Source organism: Bos indicus, chromosome 13 (genome assembly GCF_029378745.1).
Source record: "Bos indicus isolate NIAB-ARS_2022 breed Sahiwal x Tharparkar chromosome 13, NIAB-ARS_B.indTharparkar_mat_pri_1.0, whole genome shotgun sequence".
Lineage (NCBI taxonomy): Eukaryota > Metazoa > Chordata > Mammalia > Artiodactyla > Bovidae > Bos > Bos indicus.
Window position 1 is genome coordinate 51,930,987 of NC_091772.1, and position 13,094 is coordinate 51,944,080.

Consider the following 13,094-nt stretch of genomic DNA (forward strand, 5'->3'; position numbering starts at 1 on the left):
TATTTCTATTTGTCTTAAAAAGAATAATCACATGAGGAAGCCTTTCTCCATCCCCTCATTAGGTTCTTGTCCCCATATGAGGAATTCATTTTCTGAAGGCATCAGACTTTGTATCCTAGTAAGAGGAGCTCTCACTCTTGAGGATGGGAAGCAGTCAGGGGCCTGCAAGGTGGGCTCTGGTGGTGGGCAGTAACCGACATGTCTGTGGTCTTCCTGCAGATGGCACTGTTATCACAGAAACCAGCTTTATAATCCTGACAGCTGCCATACCCAGATTCTGCTCCTGGCTGGTTAGTATCATTCATCAGGTGAAAACGGAGATAAACGTGGAGAAACTGGGGAGAAAATTTAAGGACGAGTCTCTGGTGGGATGTCAGATCCTGACCTAACCACTGTTCAGATAGAAGTTTTTATCTCTGCTCTTCTTCTCTATACAAATGAATCTAATTTCATTAACGTGTAATCTGGGGAAAGTTCCAAAAGAAAGTAAATTATCTGGGTCCCTGTTAAATTGTCAAGGGAAGAAGTTAATATCCTCATTTTACAGATGAGGAGCCTGAGGTTTAGAAATCTCCCAACCTGTCCAGGGTCACACAGGAAGTGAAAAGTGGATCGTGTGCTCCCTTTTCTGTCAGAATAGTTGCTGCTGAGTTTTTACAACCATGTCTCTACATGTGGAAAGGTCCCATCTTCATCTGTGGGACTCGGTCTGAATCTCTGGTGCCTTGGGACACAAAGTACTAGTAATGGTCTAAGTACCTATTTCAGAATTTGTTTATATTCTGTTTCTACAATTCTGAACTGAATAAAGACAAGCAAAAGTCATCCTCTAATGTGAACATGTTTAAATGAGAACACATTCAAAATATTTTAGTATGTTCTCTTTCCTTCATCCCTAAAATTCGTTTTCTCCAAAATGAAATTTAAGTGGAGACTAACATACTCTCTCCACATAATGTAGGCTCATTTAGCTGGACTTCATGTCCCTGTAAGGGAGCCTACCATGGCCTGTGCTCTGCATCTGGTATCCAGCAACCAGGTCTGCCAGCCATCAGGGCCTGAGAACCCTGGATTTGACAGAGAGACTGCTCTCTTAGAAATATGTGAAGACAGGGGGAGACCTAGCAGAGTTTATGCCCTTGAAGCAGTGAATTGAAAATCTGTACTCCTTTTGGACACAGGTAGAAGATATTGAAGTAAAATTGTCTGAGAAAACCCAGCAGTCAGTTCTGGTAAGCAGACTTCTTATTCTTAATGTTGTCAAGATGAAATGTAAACAATTTATAAAAACAAGTTAACATATTTCATCTTACTGCTAATCTAAGGGTTCTATACCTCCTTGTCTCAATTCCTGTTGTATTCTTCCCCTTCAGAGCAGAGCTCTAGAAATAACCACGTATGGAGTACACAAGCGGGATTCTTACTGCCATTTAAACCTTTCCGTGTTTTTTCAAAATCTCTCAGTACTTTTAGAAGCAGTTCTCAAATTGAGACATATAGAACTGAAGGTCAAGGCTTTAGGCCAAGGAGAAGCCACCTCTGTTATCAGAGGATATAAATTTACTGGAATATGGACAAGCATTGCAGACCATGGTGCCTAGACTGAGAGGACCTTAACATTTTTCTTCTCAGCATAAGTCACAGGTGCCAGTAATATGGCAAAGAGCCAAGAAGTGCCAAGAACTGGAAGAGAAGTTGAGTATATCTGAGGCTGACTTAGCAGCTTTTGTAGACATACAAACGTGGACAGAAGTTTTGATTCTGTCAGTGTTTATGCTGTAAATCACCTGCTCTTTGTGTTTGTTTTTTCAAGGGAGATGAGTGTTTCCTGGGTACTTTTCTAACTAGAGGAGAAGGAGCATACCTTTATTCTAGTAATTCACCATCTTTGCCTGAAGAAGGTGAGCAGCTCTGACTTTTCTGTTTTTTACTCTGTCTGGGTCCCTCTTTCACAGGTTTTGACATGAATGTTGTAATTAATGATACATGGGATATTTGAAAAAACTTTTGAGTGTAGAAGTGTTTTCCCACAGCTTTTCTCTTTTGATCTGTCCATTTTCCAGATGAGGAGACTTGTGCTAGAAAGGACTGCCGCCAACTGCACTGGTCCTCTTGTTGCTGCCTGAGGATTGCTCTCAGGATGGGCTAGAGCAGCAGCATGTCCAGAAATAGGTTCTGTTGGGCCAAAACAAAATCTGGATTAGTTTTTTATATCTGTGTAACAAATCACCACAAATTTCATAGCTTAAAACAACATGCATTTATTATCTCACAGTTCTGTGGGTCAGAAGTCCAGGCAAATTTTGCTAGATTTCTGTGTAGGGTTTCATAATACTGAAGTCAAGGCATCAGCGGGCTTATCTCTGGAGTCTCTGAGAAAGAACCTGCTCCCAGGCTCATCCAGGTTGTTTGCAGAGTCCATTTCCTTCAGACTGGAGAACTAAGGTTCTTTTTTTTGTTGCTGGCTATCAGCTGGAAGCAGTCTTAGCTCCTACTTCCAGAGGTCCTTGCCCTGTGACCCTCTCCCATCTCAGCAACAAAGAACCTGCATCGTGTTGAATCTCTGACACTGTTAATCTCTCTGAACTCCTCTTCTACCACCCAGAGAAAACTCTGCTTATAAAGGGCTCATGTGATTGGAGGAGACCCAATCACATAATCTCCTTTTTGCTATATGATGTTACACAAACACTGGAGTAACCTAAGAGGCTGAAGGTCATGGGGGCTGTCTTAAATTTCTGCCTACCATAGTATGCCCTCTGACCCCAACAGTTCTCACATGAAAGATATAATCAACCCCCATCCAAGAGCCTCATTCCATTATGGCAGCAATTCAAAGTCTTAACTCTGACCAGCTGAAAAATCCAAAAATCTCATCATCAAGATTATCTAAATCAGCTGTAGGTGAGGCGCTGGCTTGTAATTCATAAAGTACAGCTCCTGAACAAGATTCCTTTCCATCTGTGGACCTGTGAAATTAGAGGCTCTTTATCTTCCCTAGCCCTCCCAATGTACAAGGTAGGAGTGGTATAGGGTATAGACATTTATATTAAAAAGGAGTCCCAAGCCCAAGACAACTTTGAAATTAAGCTAGGCAAACTCCAGCTCCTGGATTAGGTTTCAAGGCCTGGGAATAGCCCTCCAAGACCCTTAGCTCTGCCCTCTGGGTTCTTTGTTCTACTTGTTAAACTCTTAGTTCTGCCTCCTGGGTTCATGACTCTACCCTCTTAGTTTGTGACTATACCTGTGTCATCCTTCCTTTTCGTGAAGGTGGCACTTTGTAGCTTATTAGTTTTTCAGCCTGCTTCTTGCCTCTAGAATTTTGGGGGTCCAACAGGCTCCTTTCATTTTCTATTCTCTCTATCCCCTTCAATCCAAACTGGCAGTATTTCTGCTGATTTAAAGTTCTCAAGAACTCTGTGGGTCTTGCATGGATTTCCTGGGATTCATTCCATACTCCTTTTGGTCTCCTCAAAATAACGTATTCTTATGAGTCCTATTCTTTCCATGTTAGATAAGCCTTTTTTGTTCCACAAATTCCTCATCCTTTACTAAGCAGATTCTCTCTCTGGATAATTTGTTCTTCTTGAAAATTCTCTCCAGTGGCAAGTTGCTCTCCATGTTCTCAGATCACTGGTTAAACTTTAGCTTCTCCATTGTCACAGAAGACAAAACACAAGGAGTTCTGGTTTTCGATCCACAAAATGCCAGGTAGCGTTCACTATCATGACTGTGCTGTGGCCCCTGCATTCCTGCCTCTCCAGATCCTGGTGCAGAAGACCAGGAAGTTAGGAACATTTGCTGAAAACAAGAGTGTGTGTGACAGTACTCCCAGCCTTGAGGCAGAATTGCATAATGTTTTAAAATCAGCTTGTAGACACAACACAGAGACAGTTATACTCTGTCATAGTTGAGCCAGTTATAATATTTAGCAAGGATATTTGCCAAAATCAGTTTTCACCTTCTTAGCAAAAGGCCTTGTTAAAAAAATAATCTTACACTGTATTGAGTTATCCAGCAAGATTCAGTCTATCCTGAGATCTCTGTTGTTGTTCAGTCACTAAATCATGTCCGACTCTTTGCCACCCTATGGACTACAGCATGCCAGGCTCCCCTGTCCTCCACTGTCTCCTGGAGTTTGCTCAAATTCATGTCCATTGAGTCAGTGATACTATTTCTTCCTCTGCTGCCTTCTTTTACCTTCAATCTTTCCCAGCATCAGGATCTTTTCCAATGAGTCTGCTTTTTGCATCAGATAGACAAAAGTATTGGAGCTTCAACTTCAGCGTCAGTCTTTCCAATGAACATTCAGGGTGAATTTTCTTTAGGATTGACTGGTTTGATTTCCTTGTAGTCCAAGGGACTCTCAAGAGTCTTCTCCAGCACCACTGTTCAAGAGCATCAATTCTTCGGCACTCCGCCTTCTTTATTGGAGAAGGGGATGGCAATCCACTCCAGTATTCTTGCCTGGAGAACCCCATGGACAGAGGAGCCTGGCAGGCTACAGTTCATGGAGTCACAAAGAGTTGGGCACGACTGAGTGACTAAGCAGCAGCAGCAGCCTTCTTTATGGTGCAGCTCTCACTTCCATACATGACTACTGGAAAAACCATAGCTTTGACTATACAGGACTTTTGTTGATTTGCCTTTGAACTGATTCCCAGTTGATTCTGAAGAATGAACATGCCAGCAGCCCAGACCAGTGCCTTTTCTCTGGCTTTGAACCCTTGGGACTAAAGAAAATTAAATCAGGTGGAAATCACATGCTCACTTACAAGTAATTTAAAAATGGCAGAGCAGGACATGTGCTCATCTTCTGCGAGAACTCCAAAATTGCAACTCACTGCTGAACTACCATCAACAGGAGAATGTTGGATACCACCAAAAAAAGATACCACATGTCGAAGGGCAAAGGAGAAGATCCAACAAGATGGTAGGAGGGGCAAAACCACATTTAGAATCAAACCCAATAACTGCCAGAGATGCTCGGAGGGCTCAAACAAAACTTTGTGTGCACCAGGACCCAAAGGCCCCACAGAGACTGAGCCAGACCTGCCTTTTAGTGTTTGAGTGTCTCCTGTCAAGGCATGGGTCAGCAGTGGCCTGCCACAGGGACAGGGACTCTGGCTGCAGCAGACCTGGGACATGTGGTATGTGGCCTAAGCCCTTTTAGAGGGGGTTACCATTAGCCCCACCATAGAGCCACTGAGCAGACAACCCACAAACTGCAGTACTATTATACCAAAGAAATTCTCGCAATGTTAAAAAATTCTAGGACCCACAACAGATATCCCAACCTGGGGATCTGGCAAAGGAACTGAGAATCCCCAGGGAATTTGACTTTGGGGGCCAGTGGAATTTAATTACAGAACTTCCACAGGACTGGGGAAAACAGACTCTTGGAGGGCACACGCAAAACTGTGTGTGCACCAAGACGCAGGAGAAAGGAGCAGTGTCCCCACAAGAGACTGAGCCAGACTTGCCTTTGAGTGTCCAGGAGTCTCTGGTGGAGGCGTGGGTTAACACAGTGGCATGCTGCGGGGTCAGGGGCACTGAATACAACAGTGTAGGCAAAAGTCTTTTGGAAGGAGGTCGCCATTACCACCATTACCCCTACCATAGTTTGGCCTCAACCAAACAACAAGGAGGGAACACAGCCCCACCGATCAGTAGAAAATTGGATTGAAGATTTACTGAGCATGGGCCCACCCATCAGAACAAGACCCAGATTCCCCCACATCAGTCTCTCCATTCAGGAAGCTTCCACTAGCCTCTTATCCTTATCCATCAGAGGGCAAACCAGAATGAAAACCAGTCATACAAAACTAACCAAACCGATCACATGAGTTACAGCCTTGTCTAACTCTGTGAAACTATGAGCCATTGCCATGTAGGGCCACCCAAAATGGATGGGTCATGGTGGAGAGTTCTGATAAAACTCTCCAGTGGTCCACTGGAGAAGGAAATGGCAAACCACTTCAGTATTCTTGCCTTGAGAACCCCATGAACAGTACGAAAAGGCAAAAAGATAGGATACTGAAAAACAAGCTCCCCAGGTTGGTAGGTGCCCAGTATGCTACTGGAGAAAAGTGGAGAAATAACTTAAGAAAGAATGAAAAGATGGAGCCAAAGTGAAAACAGTGCCCAGTTGTCGACGTGACTGGTGATGGAAGTCAAGTCCAATTGCTGTAAAGAACAATATTGCATAGGAACCTGGAATGTTAGGTCCACAAATCAAGGTAAATTTGTGGATCACTAAAAAACTGTGGAAAATTCAAGAGATGGGAATACCAGACCAACTTACCTGCCTCCTGAGAAACCTGTTTGTAGGTCAGGAAGCAACTGTTAGAACCGGACATGGAATAACGGACTGGTTCCAAATTGGGAAAGGAGTACGTCACGCCTGTATATTGTCACCTTGCTTTTCTAACTTATATGCTGAGTATATCATGTGAAATACCAGGCTGGATGAAGCACAGCTGGAATCAAGATGGCCAGAAGAAATATCAATAAACTCAGATAGGCAAATGACACCATCCTTATGGCAGAAAGCGAAGAGGAACTAAATAGCCTCTTGATGAAAGTGAAACAGGAGAGTGAAAAAGCTGACTTAAAACTCAACATGCAAAAAAACTAAGATCATGGCATCTAGTCCCATCACTTCATGGCAAATAAATGGCGAAACAGTGGAAACAGTGAGAGACTTTATTTTCTTGGGCTCCAGAATCACTGCAGATGGTGACTGCAGCCTTGACATTAAAAGACGCTTGCTCCTTGGAAGAAAAGCTATGACCAACCTAGACAGCATATTAAAAAGCAGAAACATCACTTTACCAATGAAGGTCTGTATAATCAAAGGTATGGTTTTCCAGCAGTTATGTGTATATGTGATAGTTGGACTGTAAAGAAAGCTGAGCGCCAAAGAATTGGTGCTTTTTAACTGTAGTGTTGGAGAAGACGCTTGAGAGTCCCTTGGACAGTAAACAAATCAAACTAGTCAATCCTAAAGAAAATTAACGCTTAATATTCATTGGAAGAACTGATGCGGAAATTGAAAATTCAGTTCTTTGGCCACTTGATGTGAAGAGCTGACTCATTGGAAAAGACCTTGATGCTGGGAAAGATTGAGGGTAGGAGGAGAAGAGGGTGACAAAAGGTAAGGTGTTTGGATGGCATCACCGACTCAATGGACATGAATTTGAGCAAATTCCGGAAAATAGTGCAGGACAGGGAAGCCTGGCATGCTGTAGTATATAGGGGAGCAAAGAGTCGAACACAACTTAGCAACTGAACAACAGCAACAACTAGTTTTGTCATAGCTTTCCTTCCAAGGAACAAGCGTCTACACAAGAATAAAGCACACAAACCAGGAATTTCTCGAACCTTGTCACACACCTGAGAGCTTAGATTTCACACTTTCTTAGTTTCTGAGGAAAATGTAGTTTGAATCAGGAGATGGTTTTCTGAGGCCAGAAGTTTCAGTAGGAGCAGAGAATTTAAATAGAAGTGTGTTAAGCATTTTACCACTTTAGGGCTCAGGTCAGTTTTATAGGACTTGAAGTTTATAATTCTTTGGGGCTCTTGTAAGGAAAGTAACACATAAAATAAGTCTCTTCCTGGGCCTTGGAAGGGGGCTTAAGCAGGTGATGAGGGGTCCTGAAGTTTAAATATCCTTTGGATCTAGGTAAATCTGCCTGTTGCAGATTTACCTCTGAAGACATTTTAAAAAGTCACCATTGTGCTTATTTTGATTGATCTTCATACGTTGAGCCCCATAGAAGGTGAAAAAGTTGCCTGAGGTTCTAGTACAAGTTAGTGATAACATCTGGAGGGTGGTCCAGGTCTTTTACTTTTCAGTCTAGGGAAGGCTCAGTGAAAAAGAATAGTACTTCCTTTACCTTGAAATGTTTCCAGTTCTGTTTAAATTTTTTCTTCCTCAGTTAGTGACTTCTGCTATCACAAGGCTTTTTGTTATGCAGCTTTCTGTTCATTCATTTCCTTTATATGCCCTTCTCTTCCCCACCCTGCTGACCTTGGTCAGGCTGGCTGCCAAATACCTAATCCTCTGGAGCCTGCTTTATTTATTTGTTTATTAAATGATGACCTTATCAAGGGTCTTTTTTTTTTTTTAATTATTTTTGGCTGTGCTGGATCTTCCTTGCTGCACAGGCTTTTCTTTAGTTGTGGTGAGTGGGGGCTACTCTCTAGTTGCAATGTGCAGGCTTCTCATTATGATGGCTTCTCTTGTTGTGGAGCACAGGCTCTGTAGGCTAGGGTGCAGAGCTTCAGTAATTGCCGGCTTCAGTAATTGCAGCACTTGGGCTCAGTAGTTGCGACTCATGGCCTCTAGAGCACAGGCTTAGTAGTAGTAATGCACTGGCTTAGTTGCCCTGCAGCATGTGGGATCTTCCCGGACCAGCGATCGAACTTGTGTCTCCTGCATTGGCAGGCAGCTTCTTTACCACTGAGCTCCTGGGAATCCCAGGAGCCTGCTTTAGAGTTTACCACATACACCTATATCCCTAAACAATGTCTTATTTTTTAATTAAATATAAATTAGAATCATACTCTGTCGTATTCTTCTGGGATTTGCCTTTTTTACTCAGTATTCTGATCCTCAGATTCATCCAGATTGTTTTGTGTAGTCATATAGTTGATTCATTTTCATGATTCCATAGGATTGCTTTGTGTGAAGATATGCTGTTTATCCTTTTGACTCTTGGTGGACATTTGGGTTCTTTATAGTTTTTCGCTGTTGTAGACAGTGCTGTTGTGAGCATTTTCATATATGTCCCTTGGTGCACCTGGCACTAGATAGTGCCTTGCAACACGTCTTTCTTGCTGTATCTAAAGACGTAATTGCCGTCTATTTTATCTCAGTCCTCTGACTTCCCTGCTACATTTCTGGCTGGTTGTATCAACAGCACTGAGATCTCTGGTATGTTGGTCCTCCCTTAATGTTTGCCACTATGATTGCTTCAAGTTTTGATATCTCTTTGTGTGGAATTTTCTGTGCTTTGCCCCCAAATAAAGTCAGCCACTCTGACAAGCCTGCCTCACTCCCTCATAAGACTTCTGCACCATGGAGCTGGAAGAGAGGTAATGTGAATAGCCTCAAGCTAAAATATTCCAATTTCTACTATTTTTACCAAGTTTCAGTAGAATTCCTTGAATGCATCTCAGTTTTGTTGTATAACTTTGGTCTGTTACCAGAGTCCTTAACTTTTTGTTTTTGACAGTCAGTCCAGTTTTATGGCTGTTTCCTGGGGAGAGAATTTTCCAGACTCCTCACAGCCATTTCAGAAGTTCCAAACCCCAGGACTTCTGAAAAGATATTTTCACTTGGTAAAGAACTGTAGGTTGACCATTCCTTTCTGGGCTTTACAGATGTAGCTGTACTCCACTGTCTTCTTGCTTACATTGTTTCTGAGCAGAAATCTACTGTCATTCTTATCTCTGTTCCTTTCTATATAACTCCAGCTGCTTTGAAGATTTTTTCTTTTTATCATAGATATTAAGCAGTTTGATCTTTATGTGACTGCTGTGGTTTGTTGCTTATCCTTGGGATTTATTTAGCTTCTTGAATCAATGGATTTAGAGTTTTCCTCAGACTTGAAAATTTTTTGCTCATTATTTCTTCAGTTTTTTCCCTTTGCTTCAAGGATTCCAATTACATACAATTGGCTGCCTAAAGTTGTCTCACCACTCCCTGATTCTCTGTACAATTATTTTTAGTCTTTTTTTCTCTTTGTGTTTTATTTTGCATATTTTCTGCATATTTTAATTTACTAATCTTTTGTTTTGCATTGTTGTTACAAGTTTTTTAAATTATCATTTGTTAATTGGAACAGAAGGTGCTGGATGGTGAGCCAGGTCCAACAAAAGACCACTAAAGAAATTGAAATAGAGAAGCGTATTATTCACAAATCCAGGAGGAAGTATATGGGATGCGCTGATGGGTCACACAGACAAACAGGGGAGAGGGGTCAAAGCAAGGTTCGGGCTAGACCTGGGGTATGTGCCTTAATTAAAGTCTGTGGGTGGAGTGCTTTGAGTTTTCCCAGGCTAAGGCCAAACTGGCCCATTCAAACCAAAGAGAGTGGAGGTTTTGGTAAGCTCCATGGGGTGATGAAGTCAATTTGACTATATAAGGGGCACACAAGGGGAAGACACTAAGGATTCGGGGAAGACTTTTGATGACAAGGGCTGCTGAGAAAGTCTTATTAGGAACTTACATTTGCTTGTGACTCTGCAGGCTGTTGTCTAGGACATGTGCTTACATGAAGAGCCCATAGTGTCAGTTTAAGGCCTGTGCAGGCCACGTGGCCATACTAAATGAAATCTGAGGCAGCAGTACCATGGAATAGCTAACCTCTCAAGAATTGTCTCATGTCATTAGTCTCACTCAGTGTTTTTTTTTTTCTTCTCAGGAAATGTATTTTTCATCTCTAGAAGTTCTGTTTAGATCCTTTTTACATCTTTCACGTCTCAAGTTAGCATAGTTCTGTCTTTCCTCTAGCCTTGAACTTATGTGATACAATTATAATAATTGTTATATTTCTCTTCTAGTCTTATCTCGGCCTTTCTTTTTAAGTTTTGTCAGGCAGGAGGCAGAGTAGCATTTAGTTTAGAACTAATTTTACCCCAGTACTGAGTCAAAATCCTTCTGAGATCTCTAGCTGCCATCCCTATAAAGCATGAGGTTTTCCACTGTGGCTGGTAGGAATGGGCAGAACAGTGCAAGGTATGAATTGATATTCATTATTTTACATGGGCATATCCATTTTTTTCTAGCATCATTTGTTGAAAAGACTCTCCTTTTACTTTAAATTGTCTTTGTACCTTTGTTGAATATCAGTTGACTATATATCTACTATCTTCTACAAGCCTAGTGAATGGTTGACACTCAGGCAGCGCTTTCATTATTCCTGTAGCAATTTACAGATTCAGAGTATTTTTTCCATCAGACAGAGATTATTTAGCAATGAGGAGCAGAGATGCTAATACCATTGACGCATAAAGTCTGAGAATTCTGGTGACCAAGCTTTCACTTTCCTGTGATGGGAAGGCCCAGACAGTGGCCATCTGTTTGATTATGTACCCTCTCATGTGTTCCCTTGGGCCCATATGAACTGTTGAAGGACACTTTAAAAGAAACTTCTCTATAGTACTGACCATGAATGAATTAGACAGCATATACCTACAACATACATAATACCCGTAGTTGCATGTTACCTATGGTGTAGATGACTCTCAGGAATAGGATGTTGAAAGAGGTAAGCAAGTCACAGAATAAATGTGTGCTAAGATTCCATCCGTATGAAAGTAAAACAGACAAGACTAAGTCATATATAGTTTATAGATACATTGAAGTATGGTGAAACTGTATAGAATTTGGGATGTTGGTTCCCTTTCAGTGGAAGAGTATGTTTGAGGAAGAACACTCAGGAGGCTTCAAAGGCACGAGGAATACTTGATTTCTTAGGCTGAGTGGTGCAGTCTAGGCATCAGGGGTTGTTGTTTTGATTTTTTTTCTTTAAACCATATGTGTGTACTTCACATACTGTCATACATACAGAATGAAGAGTATCCACCCATTGCATCATATTTTCCCAGCAGTGATAGTGTTCCCTATTTATACAGGCTGGGCCATTGGAGGATTTTTATTTGTACAGCCTGTTGTCTGAAAGAGAAAAAGCCAAATTTTTATCATTAATGCTTGGTGTCTTATTTTTCCCTGAGGGCTCATTCCTCTCCTGTTAGACTTCTGGGGATGTAGAAGTCAATAGTAGTCCTGATGTAGTCCCCTTGCTCCTTGGGTACTGAGTGTGAACTTCCTCTTACCTTGAGTTTTCAGACTCACAGAATAGAGAAGGAATGACGGAGCCCATCAAGCAAGGCACCAATGATTAGATAAGAAGACAGTGTTCAGAAGACCTTAGGATTTGGCTCCCACAGTCACTGAGAAGCCCCTACAAAAGCATATCCCATCAGACCACAGTTTGACAGTCATGAGTCCAGAACAGATACCTAAAGCATTACTACTTCAAGTGGATTGGGATCTGAGAGACCAGGGCACTGGCACCAGACCACCCAGTGATGGACTTCAGTTATCTCACATGTTACTATTCCCAGAGCAAAACTAATGGGTAGCTGTGACATCAGTCTCTGCACTGGTACTATAATCAGCTCTTGTGTACTGAGTCCTTGCCCTGGATCAGGCCCCATAGTGAGTGCTTTTCCATACTTGTGAATTTCTCCCTTCCTCTTTTCCATTTTGTTTTGAGGCTTCAGAATCTAGAGGGAGAAAAAGTGCTGGAGATGACCTCCCTGATCTGCCTCTTTTCCCATCATCCCAGTGACTATGTGGAATATGCCAACTTTCAGATCTGTGCTCTTTTCTGGAAGCTTTGGAGTGATTTTGAGGTTTGTCTAGGAGGTCTTTAAGTTGGTACTTGTTCTTAAGAAGCTTCACATTAGAGATACGTAGGTAGACAGTGACCCCAGGACATGGAAGAGCCCAGAAGCAGTAGGTAGGGAACAGTTTCTACCTGATTACACCTGTTGATCCCTCTCTGTAACAGTAGGTAAAGCCATCTTGTAGCTGGAGTTTATGAAGTTGTGGTGTTAGGAGAGTGCTGAGGGTTTTGGCCATGCCCTGGAGGAATTGGTAGACAGAGGTAGCAATGGTGGGACTGCCAGGCAGCACTTGAAGACTTTTTGAGATTGAGGAAGCAGAGAAGGTACCTCATCCAGTTAGCAGCAGATGGGCTGTGGAGAGAGCAAAGGTGAAGGAAAAGTGTAAGAGAACTGAAGTGGCCAGCGTGTACAGTGCTCTGGCATCAGACAAACCTGTGTTCTGTACTTGCCTCCACTAACAAGTAGTTCTGTGACTTTTGGGAAGATCTCGCTAAACTTTGAGTTTCCCCATCAATTCTCTAAGAATACTATTCTCTCCCACTGGTAGTTGCAAAGATGCAAAACTATAATGTATATGACATGCTATGAGTAAAATCTATTCCCATCCCTGTCCCTGTGGATCAGCCCTGGGTATAGTTGAGAGGAAAGTCAAATTTTTGAGCAGTAAGAGAAAA

The 13,094-nt window shown here is 42.1% G+C and overlaps 1 protein-coding gene across 5 annotated transcripts in view; it reads left to right on the forward strand.

The window, feature by feature from the left end:
• The window catches only part of DNAAF9 (dynein axonemal assembly factor 9), a 173,201-nt gene that overhangs the window by 102,292 nt on the left and 57,815 nt on the right, over window positions 1-13,094 (forward strand). For all 5 annotated transcript variants that reach the window (XM_019971938.2, XM_070802139.1, XM_070802140.1 and 2 more), the window contains 3 exons: window positions 220-290; window positions 1,182-1,232; window positions 1,814-1,901. In XM_019971938.2, the coding sequence (XP_019827497.2) occupies window positions 220-290; window positions 1,182-1,232; window positions 1,814-1,901 (210 nt within the window). The remainder of the gene's footprint in view (window positions 1-219; window positions 291-1,181; window positions 1,233-1,813; window positions 1,902-13,094) is intronic.